The 21,391-nt window shown below is 37.1% G+C and overlaps 2 protein-coding genes across 2 annotated transcripts; one reads left to right on the top strand and one right to left on the bottom strand.

Annotated features, from left to right (window-relative positions):
• Positions 1 to 58: 58 nt before the first annotated feature.
• Positions 59 to 2,135, top strand: LOC108674336 (centromere protein X). The gene is made up of 4 exons (XM_047882626.1): positions 59 to 150; positions 425 to 508; positions 1,113 to 1,223; positions 1,715 to 2,135. The coding sequence occupies exons 1-4, from the start codon at positions 103 to 105 to the stop codon at positions 1,727 to 1,729; spliced, it is 258 nt and encodes an 85-aa protein (XP_047738582.1). The 5' UTR covers positions 59 to 102; the 3' UTR covers positions 1,730 to 2,135.
• Positions 2,136 to 5,232: 3,097 nt separating this feature from the next.
• On the bottom strand, positions 5,233 to 19,833 carry LOC108674335 (vacuolar protein sorting-associated protein 26B-like). The gene is made up of 10 exons (XM_018162274.2): positions 19,750 to 19,833; positions 15,578 to 15,721; positions 14,415 to 14,647; positions 13,790 to 13,954; positions 13,142 to 13,248; positions 11,290 to 11,392; positions 10,504 to 10,612; positions 8,605 to 8,760; positions 7,668 to 8,348; positions 5,233 to 7,065 (listed from the first exon to the last, which is right to left on the bottom strand). The coding sequence occupies exons 1-10, from the start codon at positions 19,750 to 19,752 to the stop codon at positions 6,928 to 6,930; spliced, it is 1,839 nt and encodes a 612-aa protein (XP_018017763.1). The 5' UTR covers positions 19,753 to 19,833; the 3' UTR covers positions 5,233 to 6,927.
• Between the last annotated feature and the right edge of the window lie 1,558 nt (positions 19,834 to 21,391).

Raw genomic sequence — 21,391 nt, 5'->3', positions numbered from 1 at the left:
CCTTGCTTCATTTAAAAGCTAGGCTATGCTTTTCCCTTAAACTGCCTAGATAATCAGTTAGGTTAGTCGTAGACAATAGAAAATCAGGCAGACACACACGCTATGTCCGGAGACAGCGACCTGCTACGAGACGGATTCTCGTTTCCTACGGTAAGAAGTTCGTGATTCTCATGAATATTTGCGCTATAGTGGAAAAATATTCTATTGAATTTTGGGCTGTCTTGGTAGATTTATAATTTAAAATAAAAATGAAATGAAAATTTAATATCACAGTAAAATCAAACGACGCCGAAACTTTTAATCAACTTCGTCAGGAGTTATCTGAAATTTTCCCTGTCCGACATCATATGATCGATGTTTTTAAAGTACAAGTAACTGAGATACCTAGTATTCCTAATAAGTTATTCCGTGTTGCTTTGATCAGAAGTTGATATCGGCGGCTATACAAAGGAGTCTGGACGGCCACGGTGTCAAAATAAATGCAACGTCTACTAAACTTCTTGCCGAGGTTAGTGTTGAACACCCCTGGCGCTCCCGTGTCAGTGGGGAATATTATCTTACCCGTAACATAGAATTACGAAGAGTGTGAGCTGAATTCATGAATGTGTTGTCATTATTAATTAAGAATTAAATGTAAAAGTTGTGTTTTTTGTGTTAGTCTTGTTGTGACGCTGTAAACAAACTTGCTAATTAGGATGCTGGTTCGCTTCCGTGGTGCAAAATATTCGACTATCTCGAGATTTTAATGTAATTTCCTTGAAGTTATTCCTATAACCTCACCTTGTATTTATTCGCCTTCTTTTAGTTCTCAAAAGACTAAATATAAATTGATTGATTGAAGTTAAGAGTATTGTTCAATGATGTCCATTTAACGTAACATTACTAACACAAGAGAGACGTGCACAGCGAGGCAGTATATCTTAATATTATCAGTAAGTAGGTAACAGTCGCAGAGAGGCGACTGACATTACCAGATTGCTGTCGTTTTCTAATGCATCATGTCGGCTTTTAATGACTTACGCGACATGATGGTTTGATCATCGTGATGCCTTCACTATCGTGCCCTGTTTTGATCATCATGATGCCTTCACCATCGCGACATGCCTCAACAGGTGTGTCGCGTAGTGACGATAGAGGCGGCAGCGCGGTCGGCGCGCGAGGCGCTGCAAGAGGGAGAGCGACAAGTTCAGCTCCAACATCTAGAGAAAATTTTAGCACAGCTGGTGAGTGACTTCATTCCACTCGGAAACTCTTGATAGGTAACAGTTCAGTTATTGTGTCTCGTAAAACTTGTATACTAACAATTTCTGTAGAGTTTGAGAAAGCTGATGAAGTTTAATTCCATAAAGCTCGCACTGTAGTCAACGTTAGTTTTTTTGCCAGGGTTTGCTCGTCTGTTGCGGGGGAAGTAATTTTAGGCCTTAGGAGCTAATGCCTCGCCCCTGTTAGGCTGTTATGTTAGGTCTCCCTGCATTTGAAACCGGTTTGTTGCACGTCTTAATTATTGACCATTTGAACTTTTAGATCGAGGAATGACAATGAATGAAAATTTTTGGCGAGAATGCATTGTTTGAGTCTTCACAGTATGTTCTTACGTCGAAAGACGTAAATTAAATTTCAAAATGAACACAATTATTGGGCCGTACAATTATTTACCAGTCAGAAAGGAATATGAATGCTCGGTACTCTGATCAAAGATTGCCTCGTTTTCCAGCTTTTAGACCTGTGAAGTGCACAACACAGCATGCACCTCGAGATGAACTGCGCGTTCGACCAACGGCGGCCTGCAGGATTTGACTAGTCATGCTTTACGATGCAACTGCAGGCACAATCTAATCTTCATCGTTTCTATTTCTTCCTTATTCTGTGATTTCTTTTTCTCCTCCTCCTGCATTTGGTCATTCTTTTCTATGAAAGTTTTCTCTGATTTTTTTTATGCTCTTCTCCGCCTAAACTAGGTCGCTTTTCGTCCAACTTGTTCGACTTTCCTGCCAAGTTTTAATCGATTCAGAACGGTGACTTAGTTAAATTTTACTATAGGTTGCTGCTCTGGAATTCTGAACACTTACAAATCCTGGGTTATTCTTAATCCAACAACGAGGAATGTTTTCTCCTTAAATGAAAAAGCATTACAATGGATTTTTCATTGCCTTCCTTACAGCAGTCTAAGCCAAAATGAAACGAGAGGTCATCGCATGAAGTTACTTGATCAAGATAAACTACGGAATAAGGCTAATGATTAATGTTGTTCCATTAACAATAGAACAGAATGAAATTCGAATTAAATGACATTTCCAGTGAATTTAGCGACCACATCTGAAACAAGTGATGGATCATTAACGCTAGCCAGCTGGGCCGTACTAAATTTAAATTCGCGTAAGAACACGTCGCGGCCGATTTTATGTCTGCGATAGGTCCGTTCAGCTTGAAAATCCGTCGGTGATTGGCTGACTGCGTTGCAAACTTTTAAATATCTCTGATATCAAGGCACCTGCATCTCGACGTCAGGTTCCATAAACTGCTCCGACTACGGAGCGCCATTGCATGCATTCAAAATAATGCTCATGTCTTTGCAATTGAAAACTATCAACTGTGACAAACTCTTTATTGGCTAAATAATTGTATTTACATAAATATCTATACAATATATAGCACATTCACTTAACTATTGCCATATGCGTGAAAAATTCGCGGCCATTGCAGACTTAAAATAAAACAATAAAATCAAAGAAGAATATGCACTCGTATAATAATATTACAGGGATAAATAAATTATGCAGTACGGAATCTTCAATTGCAACTCCTTGCTCGCAAAACGGAGACCGAGTGTGGCAAGAAGAATCACTGAAATGTGCAACATGGCAAAGCTGCGCTAATTATAAACTTTAGAATAACCAATAATACAAAATTTATTCTAATATAGTTATAAAAAGTTTGCTGCAACGGAACAAAGTTGCACAGCTCAAAATGTCGGGACGTTGCGAAAAAAAGGCACGCTACGTCCTGCAGAAGTTACTGGATGGGCATCGTCACCATATCAAAGGAGATAATTTATACAGTATACATAAATCGAATTAAATCAAGTGTAGTGCAAGGGTTGAAATGATCAAATGAATATGACGTGGAAAGAAATGCGGCAAATCATTTTGCCGTAATAGAAACACTAATGAAGATTCGGGTGAATCCAACCAATGAAGAGTATTATTTTATCTTCAAAATGAAATTAGAACCGCCCAGCGAGGTTCCCTCAAATCGTCACTAATCATAGCAAACGACATTGAAAATCAGACGATAGAATCCCTTTAAAATCTCAGCAACTATGATTGGAACGAATTGATTTGGAGGACACAACATGCCTACAACTGGTCCCGAACTTGCTGAAGATTTATCTTAATTTAAAATCAGTTCCCTTTCGAACGTGGTCGCAGGCACAAATATTTGAACACGGCAGAACTAATTTAGTCAGCCGCTCAGTTTTTGACGTGAATGCATTTCTTCTTTTTAATATGCTAACTGAATGAATAACGGCATGAATCCTGATTTGCTTCACAAAATCACGCTTGAAATTTTGAGTTGTGAAAAGGAGAACAAAGTCACAGTTTTGACGGAAATTCATATCAAAAGCTCACGTTTCAAAATTGCTGGAACTAAATCAATAAAAATACATCCAACATAAGCAAGCGTCACGAACTAAGAGCGCGGAATGGAACCTTCGCAGTAAAGAAAGTGGTCGTAAACGTGATCCAGCTAAACTTTCATGGAGCCTTAGAAGCCGAAGCAACATAGTTACCCACTAAAGCATGGAACCCATGGAGACGTACAGCATGAGGGTACCCATACAGTGAAAGCAGGTTTGCCCGTGCGGGCAACCTGTTCCAACCTGCCACAAGGATGAACATAGGATAATAATGTAAGTGTTCACAGTAAAAACCTGTACGAATAGGCCAGCGCCTGGCCTATTTATTTCAATTTCAGGCCAGCCTCAATTTCAATTGCAGCCAGCTTCAGCAGGTAACCAGCACGCTGGCAACCTGTTTTCACTGTGTGGGTACCCTAACAACAACAGAGAACTTAACAAACAACGAAAACGTCGATAAGAAGGGCAAAAAACAGGGTAAACAAAGGACGACTATGGATAAGCATGCCCTAATTATACCTACATCAAGGTAAATAAGATGGTATGTAAAGTAAGACCATCGATGCTACAGTAAGCATTTTTAGAGCCTTCCAAGATACGTTGCATACTTTTTGTAATTAATCACGTTCAGTATCGAAAGTAGTGGATGCATAAAGTGAGCCAGGTGCTGAAAGTATTACGAGAACAAATGTGAGGATGAATTATCCACAGAGTAAACTCGAGGATCGAAAGACAAATAGAACTACTATATTAAAGAACAAAAAATTCAATGTCAACGTTACAAAAATTGGTGATCAAAGCAATGCCATGATCTGTGAGGTGGCGGCGAAACGAATGATGTACAGGAAATAATTCAAGAGACTCAAAGCCAACCGAGTACAAACGCCAAAGTGTTTTAAAATATGTACCATTAAAAGTGATATTGCCAACAATACTTCTTGTTAGTAACTGGAATCATTATTGACTAGTAGATTATTTCAAAAGGAAGAAGGAATGGAGTGCAGCCCAAGGAAAGCGATCAATTTGCGCGGATGGCACTACCGAAGAGGATTCAAGGAAAAGGACCGTGTGATCTTAGTGAAGACAATGTGCGGATGACTGGCTGGAGAAACAAAAAAATCTGAAATCAATCAGAGGTTTAATCTATTAGATTATATGCGGCGATTTAATTAAATCTACTGACAAAAAATCAACAGTCTGAAGAGTAGGCCTTCGAAAAACTTTCAGAATTTTTACGATGATTCGTCCTAAAGAAAATGCCGGTTTTTCATGCAGTTGGTTGAAGAAAATCATAACTGAAGCATTTACTTGCTTTGCTGATAGAAAGGACAGAGTGCGAGAGAGGTAAGAGAGAGCATAGTAGAAGCACGGCTTAATATGAATAGCATCGAGACTTAATGACTTGAAATAAGCTAATTAGACTTAATCACCCGGTGGATCTTATTTATTACGGCAGTATTTCATGTATATGATAGCTTGTTTACCAATCAATCGTCTGTGTAATGAGACATCATTCTGATTTATGGACTAAATAATTTTTGTTCATAGTGCGTTCAAGCAAAGAAATGCCAACCAAGCATGCTAATGATTTAGGAGTCAGTTCGTGTAGAGAGTATTCAAATGTGAATAGAAATTTGAACACATGCACTCCTGCAGATATGAGTACAGAGGGACCAGGCAATATCGATAAAACGTACCTTTCTTAGCCTGCGTGAATAGAGTTTAACATGACACGGAAGTAAAAAATCACTTCATCCAAGCATGATATTCGTGTATCTACAGTTAAGATTATGCACGCACGAGAATAAGCATCGATAATCTTCATCCATCTTCATTAACAGTTTCAGAGAAGCCATGTAAAACTCTACAAGAAAGAAATTCGCACTGAATATATATTCCAAACATGTACAAGTTAACTTTTATTCACATAAATCATCACTGAATTCAATAGGAAATTAACAATTTCTAGAAGACCGACAGGTTTGAAAATTGTCGGCAGAGTAGATCAAGCTACGTAGTTGCTAGGAGCGTAATCTTACGAAGGCATCGTTCGACAGGTCAAGTGCAGGTTATACTTTCGATCACCCAAATCACTTTGCTCTCATATGTGGTTTTGAGGTTCGTACTAATTCTTAGAGGAAATAACAAAATAAGAGGTGGCTTCATGATTTGTTACCATCTCAATTTCGTCGTTACTGCGAGGTTCTTCACCCGTTGAAGGAAATTCATTCTATTCACTGAGCTCATATTAAATGAAGGTGAAAGTAAACTTCTCAGCGTTAGCTAGTAAAGTGAACCGCGGGTCTCAGTTGTTGACTTGTACAGAATTAAAAATTTTAAATTATACGAGAGAGTGAACGAAATATTGACTCTGGCATGCAGCTTTCAAATACAACGTACCGTTATTATATCACTCCAAAAACTTGAAGCCAAATGAATTGAGCAATCGCAATACAAATGCACATGTATATTACAGTATGAGCATTAGTTGTACTGTGCATGCACAGTAAAACGCGGATCCCAAAAAAATTCAGATACGTGGGCTGTGGACTGTAGTTCGGTGCACACAGAATGCTCAGTATACATCTTTTTGCACAGGAAACCGAAATTAACCGATGATATAATAAGAGAAGCAAAGTTGCTGTTAATCTCGTGGATCAGCTGGACTGCGAACAGCGCCGCTGAAAGCATCAGCTTTTCAATTCTTTTTCTGTTGAAGAGAAGCGCTGACAGGTGGCATTAACTATCAAAAAGTATTAACTATTTCAGGGCATTAACTATTTCAGGGCATTAACTATCAACATAATGAAATTTGGTGGGCTTCGAGGAATCATAACTAAGATATAATCTTTAAGCAAATGAAGCGTAAATATCTTTGAATTGTCGCCATGGCTTTCGTACACCCAAAATAAAATTATCTCACAAAACGGCCGAGACAGCATCATTTATGCACTCCTCAGATCTATTTTCTTAGCATGCAAAGGAAAGGATTACAAGTTTCAAGAAATCTGTATGCTATCAAGTTCAATGGAGTGACAAACACTGATCCTATGATCCAGTCATCTGATGAAATAATTCAGAGTCATTGTCAAATTGTCACTCAAATTTTGCAGACTTTCAAACAATTGGGCAAGGGACCGGAGCAAGAGATTATTAAAAAAAATAACAGTCAAGAATATTTGAGAATTTACAAGGATTTAGAGTAACAGCCAATTTTCATTGATAAGGACAGACAAAAAGTCTGCCAGCGAGTGCCTCCAAGCCAAGAGCGAGTTGTTTTACAATGACGTTCACTGCGCCGCGACGGGCTCCTTTTTCTGAGAAGACGCAGTGGGCGATGCCGCTGAAGCCTCAAGAAACTCTTCTTCAGGAGACTCGACGGGGTCACTGGGGGGTGAGGGCAGCTCTGGAGGCTCGCTGAACCCGACCTGCAACGAAGAGAAGGTATAAATATAGGAACTGCAATACCTCAAGTTGAAAATATCAGTGGAAGTAGTTCGGAGGTCTGCTGGACACCATATGGCTTCCACTTCCGAAAACGGAAGTTTTGAGGTATCTTGCTGGCACCTAAAAAGTTCTTCCAACTCTTATACGAGCAAATGTGGAAAAAATATGAACTAGCATTGATAAAATTTGTTGTTTGACAGCTGCCCAGAACCTTGTGCTGTCAACAACTTTAAATAATTTTAGTAGTACAATTGGGCCAATGTTCCTCAGAACGTCAGCCGTAAATTCGAAATATACGACTGCTGCCGCTAATAAGCTCCAGTTCTATAAGTAATTAATCATCCGTGGAATTGAACATTATTTTGTTTGCATCAGTGAGCAAAAAACTCCTAGCACAACACTAAATTTATTAAATACGTTGAATACAATATTCAATGCCGCATGGATTACCTAAGTTGTTACTTAGGATCTCATATGTGTTTTTTATAGGGACGGATAGATAGGCAATTAAATTCCTTCTACAAGCAGAAGAAAGTGATATAGAAATCTAGACACAACAGGGAATTTTTCAATGATCCCTTACCAGAGGCGGAATGTCAGAACTTTTATTCGATGATGGTGTTTTTGAAGACGAAGCGGCCTGAGCAGAAACTGTAAGGTCGTCATCAGTAACAGCCATGGAGGGAGTCTCAAGTGGACTGTGGGTTAAATTGCCATTGACAGCGCCATCTTCGATAGGAGGAGGAGTGACGCTATGCAAGGGCCCTGCAGGAGAAGCAGGCACAAGTGGAGGAGTGTTTGGAGCCACAAGTGGCGTTACTGCAGTTGTTGGCTGAGCTTCAGCACTCCTGGTAATGACTGGGGAGGCTTCTATCGAGGCAGAGGTCACGTTGGCAGAATCTGACGCAGAAGGCATCATACTTGGAGCTGGGGTTTCATTAGAAGCTGCAGCTAAAACAGGAACTGAAGCCGAATCGCCGATTTCTGGAACAGACGGAGCCGTTTCAGAAGTCCCTATGGGAGTTACAGAGGTGGCCGCAGCTGCTGCGCTTTCAGACATAGGTGCAGACTGTATTGGTGGGGCGGCATCAGTGGAGTTAATTTTATTTTCGCCCAAAGAGTCTGCATTTTGAGAGCGCTGTTGGAAGGGAGATGCAGTTGGCATATGTGACTGGGTACTAGACGAAGGAATTTCCTCTTGCATTGGTGACTGCGATTGGTGGGGAGATGGAGGCTCGGCGCCCATAGGAGGGACTTCTCCCGCCTGAAAACAAAAATAATGCTAAGCTTATTATTCAATTTACTTTGATTCCAAATTGCATAAATTTTGACAATTTTAAGCATTTTTTCTAACAGCAGGCAACGCAGATTTTCAATGACATAACTTGAAGTTGGGGACATCAATAAGACATAATTAACAACATACTAAGTGATCGACGATTTCAGTCTAGCATGAGCTCCTGCAGCAAGTGAAGAGCTCCATTGAGCACAAGGCTGCATTAAAGCATATTGCAAATGACCTGCGACTGTCGCCGTTCATACGTTGACGTGGCGGGGGCAGCTGCACTAGCCGTGGGTCCGATAAGGTGCAGCTGCTGCATGGCTTGTTGCTGTGCAAGCAGTTGCTCCTGTAGAGGGCGTCGAAGTCGCTCCCCCTTACGCCACAGCGTTATCTCCTAGCACAAAACGAGGGTAAAATACGTGATTTCATTCAAGGGAAAACGAAACCGAAATGATTCATATTTTACAACACTTCTCTTTAACTTCACTTCTTGTTTGTTTGTCTGTCTGTCTGCTACAAATCTTATAATCGATATTTAACACACTTCTACCTCTCCAATCGATCTGAAATTTGGCACACTTGCGTAAAGTTGGAGACAATGCATGAATCAATTGACAGAATAAATAATTTTGAAAATTTACAAAATTTTGATATCATAAAAAAATGTTGAAAAAATAATTTTTTTAATATTTGAAAATAAAATTAGAAATTCATTGTACATGTGTAACATCCAAGACACTGGATTGTTCAGAAAAGTTGTCTTTAAAAAGTAATTTCATATATATATATATTATTTACAACACTTCTCTTTAACTTCACTTCTTGTCTGTTTGTTTGTCTGTCTGTCTGCTACAAATCTTGTAATCAAAATTTAATACACTTCTACTTATCCTATCGATCTGGAATTTTGCACACTTGCGTGAAGTTGGAGACAATGCATGAATCAAATGTCAAAATAATGTATTTTAAAAATTAAAAAAAAATTTTTTTCAATATTAAAAAAATTGAAAAAATCATTTTGTCAGCTACAAATCTTATAACTGATATTTGACACAGTTTTACCTGTCTAATTGATCTGAAATTTTGCACACTTGTGTGAAGTCAGAGGTTATGCATGAATCAATTAACAGAATAAATAATTTTGAAAAAATTATATATTAAAAAAATTTATAAATATTAAAAAAATTGAAAAGTTTACTTTTTTAATTTTTGAAAATTAGATGAGATGAGAAATTCATTGAACATCTGTAAGATTGGAGGTACTGGATTCTTTGGAAGTGTTGTCTTTAAAAAGTAATTATTAAACGTATATTATTTGGTATTCATCTGATACTAAGAAAGAATACTTACAAACAACTTACTAAATTACAGGTAATTTTCAATACTAATAGAACGAGCAACAGGAAAACGCATCCATTCCTCCATTTTTTCAAGTTTCAGCTTCATGTGCAAATTACCTAACGTATGACAATAAAATGCGTTTAAAAATTATTTCTTAAAGACAACACTTCTAAGGAATACAGTGGCTGCGATGTTGTACACATCTACAATGAATTTCTACTTTTATTTCCATATATTAGAAAAAGTAAATTTTAATTTTTTTTAATATATATGAAAAACTTAAATTTTCAAAATTATTTACTGTCAATTGATTCATGCATTGTCTCCGACTTTGCGCAAGTGTGCAAAATTTCAGATCGATTGGACAGGTAGAAGTGTGTTGAATATCAATTATAAGATTCGTAGAAGACAAAATTATTTTAACATTTTTGTAATTACAATTTTTTTAATTTTCAAAATTATATATTCTGACAATTGATTCATGCATTGTCTCCAACTTTACACAAGTGTGCAAAATTTTCGATCAATTGGACAGGTAGAAGTGTGTTAAATATTGATTATACCATTTTTAGCAGACAAACAAACATACAAAAAGTGAAGTTAAAGAGAAGTGTTGTAAAAAGAGAACCTGCATGCTCAACAATAAAACTAATGCCATAGTAAAAAGATCCACCATCAGGTATTACAGCAGAAAATCACTATAATTGGAGGTATGAGAGGCGTTGATGTCCACGCTGACAAATTATTTCCATTTGAATGGTTCCCACTTGAGATGAACTATTAGGAAGAGAAATACCTGTTGTTTGAAGTACCGACGTTCCTCCTCATCCACGAGCACCAGGTTGAGGTAGTATCGTACAGAGAACTTCTTGTTGATGTCGCGCATGGACGGCGTGAGGTCGTACCTGCTCGATAAGCCACGTGAGTAATGGTGACATGGCGACATGCGTGAACAATTGCGGCTACGTCTCTTTTCAACAATAAGCGTAGAGGGCAAGATGGCAGCAGTGCAACACAGGGTCATGACTCAACTGAAGCATTTGAAATCCATTGCACTTGGCTGATGTCTTGAGTGAAATGCAATTGGTAGTGGGCTTTTGTGAGTACTATATTATAGGCAATAACAGAAAACAAATGCGAAACTTGTTCAAAAATGATGAAATTAAACTATGGACGCATGTATGTGCATCACCAAAACAATCACAAACATAGCCTAATATACATAGTGCTGTATCCTCCCCACTTCAACTTGGACTAAATAAACGCATTATATACGTAATACCCATATTTATGATTAGGTCCTCCAACCTGCACTATAGTCATTTAAGACGCATCACTATGATATAAAATCAAAGAAGTGACCCCCAGATATCTCCTCCATATCAAACACCAAATTATGATTTTACAAGATTTACTCTAAATTTTGGTGCACATTTTCTGTTCTTTTTATCACATTATTGTCTAAGAAATTTATGATTCGCTGAACTAACTATTTCATGTTAGACCTACATAAACTGTGTGTTCAGCACTAAAAATAAGAAGTTGAACAAAACAAAAATAAATAAAGAAACTAAAAGCTCACCCCGCCAAGAAGACCCGGATTGGAATGCTCTCCCCTCGGACAGGAGCGCCGTCCATGATCTCGTACTTGGCTATCGTCTCGTTCTCGTTGAATGTGTTGGGGCCTGAGTAATTCAGCACAAATTAAGATTAAAAACAATTTTCTAAACATAATCCAAAAATTTTGGTAAACCTCAGATTATGTACCTGACCACACAGTTCGCTTTTAATTCTATGATCTAATTCAGAATTTTATTCAATATCAATATGATAATGTAAGTGGTATTATACTTGACTGATCACTCAGAGGACTGGAAAGGAAGTCTAAAGAAGTCTCTGCTTTGCCACTATGCGATTGACGTGAGCAATCAGTGGTAACAAACAAGCAGAGGGCAAGATATTCTAGTCACTCTGTTTACTTTCCTCCCATATCAAAAACGTAGATTTTTTATAAATAATAAAAATTTTCATGAAATTGTTTTCTTACGATTGATTGCTTAAATTAAAGAACTTAAGGGGAGCGTCTACCCCAAAAATTATCTCGGCTATTTACAAACGGATCACTCTGAAACTTGGTACACATATGTAAAATGGAAAAAAACTAACATTTTGTTCGTGTGAATTTTTTCGAAAAAAATGAAAGAAAACGTGAAATTCATAGAAAACGGTCAAAAAAGGGGGTACTTTTGAAATCTATCTCCTCCTAGGATTTTCAAGCTACGACATCGAGACACATATCATTCGATGCGTAAAATCTTTATCTATAAAACGACCTAGCCGTTTTTTGGATGTCTAATTTTTGCGGGTGTGGGAGCATCTTTCGTAAAGTTTTCGGAAATTTTTCGATTTTACCCCTTTCCACCCCCCCTTTTTCAGGAATAAAATCCAAACTATGACGAAATTGAAAAAACGGCTATGTACCATTGGATAGGCCAGAATGTCAGCTTCAAGATGAGACTAAACACGTAACTGCAGCACAACTCAAGTAGACACTATATATAAAGAGCTCACCAGCTAATTAGTTCCTATCTAATTACTTAAAGAACTCCCCCACCCGCCCCCCTTTCATGAAATGTCGTGAAATCATAAATCAACGTAGAGAGATGGCAGTGGTACCGTTGGATAGGGCAGAATATCAGCATTAAAATTAGTATGAAAACCGAAAAAGTAAAAATTTTCAATTTTAGGGTAGACGCTCCCCTTAAAGGACATAAAGGACATTTGAGGCATAAATTACGTAATCCAATGTTAGGAAGCTGCAAAATGAAGTCAAAATATTTCATAATAGGTCGGAAAGAATTATCTGAAAGCAAAATTGAACAAAAATAACTAGAATAGATAGTTCACAACGCATCATATAGGTATTTCCTAAGGTGATTTTCTAGTAAGATCGACTCATTAAGTTGGTGCTATTTGGTAATTTAGTGAATACCCTATATATCTCATATATAAATAAATTAAAATCTCATCAAACTTTACAAGCACAGTCTGGTCACTAAAAATAAGATTATGCTTTGATATGAGACATATATGAGATATATGTCTGTTTTTATGTCTGTTAATAAGTCTACTGCTCCCCTCACTGAGATATATGTCTTTGATATGAGATGTGAGGCACTCAAAGAAAAGGCATTAAATAGATTTTCATTCCCCTTAGAAATGCCTGATGCACCTGGCTCACTCTGATGCCTAACAAGTTAGTGAATATAATCCACAAAGAGTAGCCTGTTCTTTATCATATCTAAGCAGAATAGTTCAGAGTACAGGGAAATAAATTCATATTTTCAGAAGATCATCGTGCAATTAATTAGTTGCACGATCTAGATACACAATTTAATTTGTTTTCACTAAAACCAGATTGCGATGTCACCCACCAGACCCCGTAGTTTCTCTCTTCATTATGGCTATCTCCATGTGCTTGATTTTTATCCGGACAAGCAGGAAGTAAATCTTGCCTACAATCACGTCTTTCAGATGATACCTGCAGGTTCATGATTCAGGTAAAATACACAACTATTACAATAAATATCCTAGAATCATTTAAATCCTATTAGCCGATATGTAGAGATAGTTACACAAACATATTGACGATTTTAATGCATGAAATAAATAAAAAATTAATAGAAAAATATAAAACGAAGCCAACTTTTTCTCAATAAATTCAATGCACAATAAATGTAACCAAATAAAATTTTATTTCTTATTGATATTAATCAATTTTCAGCTGAAACTGTTGACAACGCCATGAGATCTTTAAGTGCTTATTATGAATATTTAACTTTGTAAAATACATAGTACGCTAAAAGGGCAACAAAATGACTGAACGATTGAATTTTAATGCATTAGATGCAATTGATCAATAATATAAGATGAGGTTTATCCAAAATCAGTGGTAAACTACACACTATAACGGCTGATTACTTAGTCTTAGACAATATTTTGTATGCAAATGTTATTTGATTGTTCTTGAATGATCAACTTTTACATGAGAAATAAGACCGGGGATTTATCCCATCACTGACTTTGATTTGTTGTACTCAAACTCAATATGAAGACAATCTTCAATGCCAACTTCCATCTTGATGGAGTTGTTGCTGTCAGGGTAGGATGACAGCGTGTGCACAATGAGGTCCATGTCGCGAACTATGTCCGAGATACGGCGCACAATCGTCACTCTCAGGAAATACCTGAACACGAGAAAAATTAAATAAATACAATATACCTGATGTGTAATTTTTCTCATGCTATTGTGCAAGAAGATAGATAAATGTGTAGAGCTGTGTCATTAATATCATAACTTTGGGTCTGATGTTGTGAATTGGTGAAAAAACCTCTGAATTTCCCAATTTGAAGTCACATGGTGAGTGTTAGGGTGTAAGTAATGATACAAGTCCATAATATCCTTGAGCAATAAGTTCACCAAATATTTCAATTATCTCTAAGACCCAAAAGATACCCCAAGATTCTCTGAATCAAATACCATTTCTTGTTGCAAATCACAACTAATTTCCAACCTGCAAATAGCAGAAATTGAAATTTTTTGAAAAATACTTGGGAAAAACATTCCAACAAAAGAAGATAATAAATGATTAACTCAAATGAATATGAATTAAATGCACCTGAGAAGGCAGAAAAACCTTTACTAACCTGAGTCGAACATTTGTGCCGGTGTAGGACTCATAAGGTTTCTCCACCTGGTTGAACTCAAAGTCATAAGAAGTATTGTGGATGAGTTCACCAGGCCTAGCAAGCTCCTTTACAAGGGAGGTAAACTCATGCTGTGTACCGCGATCATAATAGAGCTCAATCTGTCCAACAAACTCAATCTTCACACCTTGGTGTTCCAACCGGCTGCCTTGCTTCTTCAGGCTGAGGTTAACCTGTTGGCAAATTTTTTTTAACAATACTTCAATCATTAAGGGGACCATTTTGGCCAAAAATAAAAATTTTTGGCATTCCAGGTTTTTAGTCTTATTTTGAAGTTCCAAGAATCAAGCATTTAAAATGCCTGAAGCCATGTTTATGTGTTTGTTTGTATGTTCACGACAGCCGTTGAAACGAAAATAAAACCTATACCTTCAATGATCACAAATTTGAGTTTTTTGGCTCTCCTGAAAAGTTTAAATTTTCATATTAAAAATCTGTCTCCTCCTATTATTTTTAAGCTACAGCAAAGAGAGATACCTATACCATTTGATTCAGAAAAAAATCTCTACAATCCATCCAATAATTTTTTTCTTATTTTGTTTTAGTTTGGATTATATTGTGGAAAGAGGGGGGGGGTGAAAATTGAAATTTTCGAAAATGCCCCCTCCCACCCAAACAGATTAGAAGTTGGAAAAAATGATCAGAGGGTTTCTAGACATCTTTACGAATTGAATGATATGTCTCTTGATCTTGAAGACATTTATTGAATGAGGAATTTTTACAGTACCCACTTTTTGCCATTTTCTATTAATTTCATGTTTTCTTTCCTTTTTTTGAAAAATTTGCATGAACAAAAAGGTCTAAGATTTTTGTTTAACATACGTGTACAAAGTTTCAAAACAGTCCGTCTGTAAATGAATATATATTGGCAAATTCTGATTGAAAGGTAGGGTGTTAGAGACAGAAATTTTAAAAGCGAGGAAAGATTTATGCCTTTTTCTTCATTCATGTGATTGAAAGAGTCTTGGTCATTCAAAAGGTTGGAGCCTCAAATGCATAAATAACAAAACAAACTCTGAAATTTTAAGCATCTTTCCAAATGTTTGATATAGCAGTTTAATGAAAAACACTAACCAACTACGAAATAGTATATATTTTCTTACCTTGCCTGACACTGTTTCACCATCATAGTATAGATAGTATCGGTCTTTTCTCCCATCTTCTTGTTTTATCTCCACCAGTTTGCGAGACTCAGCCCCATCAAGCTCAATCTCAATTTCAGCTGATTGGCCAAATCCAAAGAAACTCTGCAAACCAGGAAAGAGTTTAAACTATTGTTCAAATCAACTCTGGCAGAAATCCCATGAATTTCCATGCTTGGAAATTTGTCAGTCAAATTAGATGAGCATTGACAGATTTATTACTATCTGCATATTGATATGCCTCAAACAAAATAATCCAAGAGTATATCTCATGGAGTCATGTTAGGATTATTTAAGAAATTATTGATGATTATTGGCCATATCTAGTGAATTAAAAGTTTCAATCATTTAAAGTTTTAACCATCAGAGTAAAATGCACAAAAGTAAAAAAAAGTATATCACAAGAAAGTAAAACTTCTTATTAATCTAATTGTCATTAGACTAAACAGGTTATTGGTCATCATTTCAGCATGAATCGCATTGTATTATCTCCACTGATAAGTCCCAATTAAAATTTACATGTCATCAAGAGTATGATGCTATTTCATTATTTACTTCTGAAAATTGACTTGTATCCCAATGTTATATCTTGTATAATGGGAAACCTAGCTTCACTATCCTAGCCTAGTGATATGTGCACCAGAGCTTGCCCAATACAACTCCCAATCAGTGTGTAATTCAAGGGCACTTCCATGTTAAAATGCTATTGTCAGGTCTAATGCATCCTGCCTCAGGTGAGCCAAATCTATTATCGACTTTTTCTGTCTAGCTGGCAGCACTTGTAAAGCTTTGAATGAAGAGTAGTAAAAGACTACTTCACTTTGTCAGCTGTCTGCGCTACACACGTCAGCCGTCTGTGCTACACACGTCTGCTATCTGCACTACACACATCAGTCGTGTGCGCTACACACAGCAGTTATGTGCGCTACACACATCAGCCATCTGTGCTACATACGTCAGCCATGTGCGCTACACAAATCAACTGTCTGTGCTCAACTCATCAGCTATTGGTGCTTCACTCATGAGCCACTCATTGGTTGTCTGTGCTTCACTCATCAGCTGTGTGTGCTTCACTCATCAGCCATCTGTGTTTTACTCAGCAGCCGTTTTTGCTTCACTCAGCAGCTGCCTGTGCTTCACACGTCATTTATCTGTGCTTCACTTGTCGGCCATCTGTGCTTCACTTGTCAGCCAACTGGGCTTCACTCATTAGCTGTCTGCTTCACTCAGCAGCCATTTTTGCTTCACTAATTAGCTGCCTGTGCTTCACTAATCATTTGTCTGTGCTTCACTCATCAGCCATCTGTACTTCACTCACCAGCTGTCTGTGCTTAATTCATCAGCTGTCTGTGCTTTACTCATCAGCTGTCTGTGCTTTACTCATCAGCTGCCTGTGCTTTACTCATCAGCTGTCTGTGCTTCACTCATCAGTCATCTGTACTTCACTCAGCAGCCATCTTTGCTTCACTCAGCAGCCATCTTTGCTTCACTCAGCAGCCATCTTTGCTTCACTCAGCAGCTGCCTGTGCTTCACTCATCAGTGATCTGTGCTTCACTCATCACTCATCAGGCATGGAATATATCTACTTGGTGAGACACGACTGGATTTTTTGAGCCATGTTTTTATGGATTTGCAAAAAGATATATAGCTACACCGTTATTGGAAGCTACACCTTGGCCATTCTTGAAGGCAATAGCTGCCCTTTTTAGCCATCCATATACTGTTATTGTTGATAGGCTAATTGCAACATAAAAAATAACATTTCAGAGAGACAAAAAAGCTAACAAAAATTAATCTGCAGGACTTTAAAGATCTGTCAAAATATCCTGCAGAATGTAATGACAACGAGCGAACCCAAAAGATTTATTTGAAGATCGCATAGTAGCAGAGTGGTCAGACTGCATTATCATGTTTTTAGTTACCACTTGCCACTGAAGTGAAGACAAATTTTATTGTTGCAGTTGGACAGTTTTTAGGGTAAAATTAGAGATTTGGGATAACACATGCACAGGACAGTAACTAAGTAATATGGAATTTATTATGGCCAAGATATGGAATTTACGGCTCAAAGAAATGGAATCATGGCTGGCAACTCCATAAAACCACGGATTGAAAAAATTCAGTTGTGGCTCAGCCAGGCTCACCAAGTAAAAATATTCCATGCATGATTATCATCAGCTATTCATGTTTCACTCTTCAGCCATCAACATCTCATTTATCAGCATTCTGTCTTGCCTATCTGTTGTCTGTACCATTTTGATTTTTGAGTAAACATTACATTATCTGTTCCTCTCCAGGCTCTCCTTCAGCAGATAAGAGAAATTTAATTTTTACAGGGAACAAGTTAAGAAATTCTGACATTGTATTGCTGGTCAGACTGCTCACACACACATCAATATTCTTTGCCCCGTCAATTTCAATATTCTTCATTAAATTATTCAGTGACTTCAGTGTTATCCATCCATCAGACCATCATTGGATAAACAATCAAACAAACATCAAATCCAACCATCATTACTTTAGAATTTAGATGGATAGCCTAACAGTCATAAATCATAACACCTCCTAAGTGTGACGAGTGTCAGTGAGTGAAAGACTGCAACAGCAACAATAAGGTCAACATTAGAAATTTTTAGGTTGTAGTCACCACACCATACTGTGATAGGCCTACTGAAGTTGAAAACTTCTTATAGCAGCACATCTGCAAGACTGCAAACCTCATCATATTAAATTCAATCAAATACACATACAATTTATGTGCAATGAGATTGAATACCTACTACCTATTGCAGAAATGATGTACCACAAAATGGGGTTACTTTGACCGGTGGGGTAACTTTGACCACTTTTTGTTTTTTTTTAACAAAAACCCCCAAAACTCAAATACAATTTGACATAGAAAATTTTTGTCAATGGCCATCAAAGGCCTAATACTGAGGCTATGTAACACAATAGAAAGAATTAAAAAGTTTGCATATCTAATAGGTTAAAAAATTAATAATGTGACCCACAAAAAAGAGCTATTATTTAAAGCCTGTCGGAGTACCCCCTCCAATTTTTTTCATTTTTTGGTAAAATAACTCCAGGTTTTGATGCGTTGTAGCAGAACTCTTCTAGTTACATATGCAAAAGACAAATTTTAGGAAAGTGTCATAGTTTGCAAAAATGGCCCCTCCAATGGGGGAACTTTGACCACCTGATGGCAGCCGTGACGGGGTAACATTGACCGGCTTGGAAATTAAGTTAAAATTACCATAGGTTCCAACTTCCAATACTATAACATATTTTATGTTTGATACACCTATTAATGTGTTTTTTTCTTTGTGTTTCAGACTCTACAGAGTCTTATATATGGTAATTTTAACATAATTTCCAAACCGGTCAATGTTACCCATCACGGCTGCCATTAGATGGTCACATTTTGCTCATTGGGGGGCAGCACCCCCCATTTGCAAACTATGACACTTTCCTAAAATCTGTCTTTTGACTATGTAACTAGAAGAGTTTTACTACAAGGCACCACAACCTGGAGTTATTTGGAGTTATTTTACCAAAAAATAAAATTGATTTTACCACCTGGTCAAAGAAACCCCAAGAGCTGGGGAAAAAAGACCATCACTTTTTTTGAAATTACATCAAAACTATTAGAGGCAGGAGCCAGCAATTTATGGTGAGTAAAGCTAGAGTATAGACCTGAAGGTTTTGCACATTTCAATTTAAATTTAAAAAAAAATGTCCGTAAAAAAATGCCATTGTTTTGAAAAAAAGTGGTCAAAGTTACCCCATTTTACAATTTACAGTATATATTTTTTTTAGCTATCAAATTTCCGGAATTAGGAGTCATGACTCATAAAGATTTAGGACAGTCACTTTACTCACAACCTTAGTGTTTTTTCAACTTCAGAGCATCTTTTTTGTAAGTTACTGACAGTCTGACTGAACATACCTATATGATTATGATATAGGCCTAGCTACCTAGCTAATTTCAAAAGAGATACGTATGTCTGATGTGCTGACAATAATTCTTTAGACGCGAAGTCGACAACACTGAAATCGCACACCAAAAAAAGATACGACAAGCCTTAATAAATTGTATATTATTTCTAAAAAAACTAATTCTGTTTTGTCTCACCATAATTATTTATTTTCTTGAGTTTCCAACGAACGGCACCCCGAAACACATACATAGACGCAATAACACAATGCTACAGATGCCACGAAGAGCCGATGGTATTGCTAACTTTTAGGGGATTGGGTTAGCTATATTCGGCCAACTATTCAAGACCTTATCTCTCTGATAGGGACACCGCCTACAATTTTTTCCTGATATCTAAGCTTTAAAATGGCCCAAATATTGCTAAATTATTTTTTCGTGTTAGGCAATACCTCTTTTGATTGTGAAATAAACAGTTCTGTCATGAACTGAATGAACAGAAATCTGCATCTTTGAATTTGTTTTGTTTATCCACCAATTTTGCGTGCTCATATTTCTCAACGTTAAGACAATAATGCAACGCTCCAATTTGCAGTAAGACTAAATTATCTTTCAAACGATCTTGCAAATTCGCACTTCATTATAACCTTCCGGTCACGAGTAGGCCGTCTGTAATTTTTTTATTTCGATCTCGCTGCATTTTCGCCTCATAGCCTACAAACATTTTTTAGTTATGCTAATTTTTCCGTTATTTGTTGTCTAAAACCTAATTACTGGGGTTCAACATCGGACTAGATTAGTTAATTTTACTTAATAGAGTACCAAAAGTAGAGCAGTGAGCTGTGGGTTCGATCACAGCTTCCTGTGACTGTTCTGACAAAAATTGGCAAGGTGGCCTCGAGGATAAGCACAGTGTATGTTGGAGCAGTAAGTAATAAGTTGAGTGTTCGCGACACTCAACATGATATGAAAATTTTTGAGACGTTCAGAATCAGCAACAGGCTTATTATTAAAACGTTTTTCTTAGCTTAGCTTCGCGTTTGTTTGTTTGTTGTTAAAATTGACAACGAAAATTAGCCCACTTCTGATTGCTCTAGAGATCTGAAATTCGGCATGCAGGCTATTTTCGCCTAACAATTTCAGATACAATCATAAAAACTTGCAATTAGAGAACTAAATTAGCTTAATCGAGTAAAGTATATATATATATATAGTATATATATAGTATGACGTGCGGGCGCTGACGTTATAGACGAGCAGGCGCTGACGCTGCGTATCATCGATACGTACGTCAAGTCATTCTTTTTAGTCCGTGCAGCAACGGACTAAAAAGGAGAAAATAAAATACTTAAAAATACTTTTTAAAAAATTATTATTATTAACACATATTATTATTAATATTAAGCCACATCTAGACAGCAGGTACCCTGAAGAAATATTTACCGATTCGCTAGCCATTCAATACCTGAAATATATGATAATTGCATAATCTTCATTGATCTACCCTCATATTATTCGGGAACATTCTGTGTCCCCTAGAACATTTTCCCAACAACAAAGAATACAGAAAAAACATTCAGATTCATTACCATTACCCACTGGTTTAACTTCATCACCTCATAAACACTTCTCGAGCAATGCAACATCCCTTCATTCCATCCCTTCACTTCACTCCACATCCCTTCACTTAGCTTGTTCGTTTTACACGAACAAGCTAACAAAATCAGGAACATGAAGGCTATACTTACGTACATACCCGATCTCCATAACTACGTTACCTTCCGGCCAGATGCAGTATATAAATATCACCAACTTTTCAAAAGCTTACGTCATTAAGCTC

The sequence above is a fragment of the Hyalella azteca genome, unplaced genomic scaffold, assembly GCF_000764305.2.
Source record: "Hyalella azteca isolate HAZT.00-mixed unplaced genomic scaffold, Hazt_2.0.2 contig10909, whole genome shotgun sequence".
Classification (NCBI taxonomy): Eukaryota; Metazoa; Arthropoda; class Malacostraca; order Amphipoda; family Hyalellidae; genus Hyalella; species Hyalella azteca.
Note: the sequence above shows the minus strand (reverse complement) of the source record. Positions and strands in the feature narration are given on the sequence as shown.

Bases quoted from the DNA above. Each gene is read 5' to 3' on its own strand.
- LOC108674336 (XM_047882626.1), top strand. From the start codon at position 103: ATGTCCGGAGACAGCGACCTGCTACGAGACGGATTCTCGTTTCCTACG. The intron at 151-424 runs GTAAGAAGTTCG...TGCTTTGATCAG, and splicing joins ACGGATTCTCGTTTCCTACG to AAGTTGATATCGGCGGCTAT. The intron at 509-1,112 runs GTTAGTGTTGAA...ATGCCTCAACAG, and splicing joins CTACTAAACTTCTTGCCGAG to GTGTGTCGCGTAGTGACGAT.
- LOC108674335 (XM_018162274.2), bottom strand. The intron at 8,349-8,604 runs GTCATTTGCAAT...TTTTGTTTTCAG, and splicing joins ATGAACGGCGACAGTCGCAG to GCGGGAGAAGTCCCTCCTAT. The intron at 7,066-7,667 runs GTAAGGGATCAT...TCTTCGTTGCAG, and splicing joins GTTCTGACATTCCGCCTCTG to GTCGGGTTCAGCGAGCCTCC.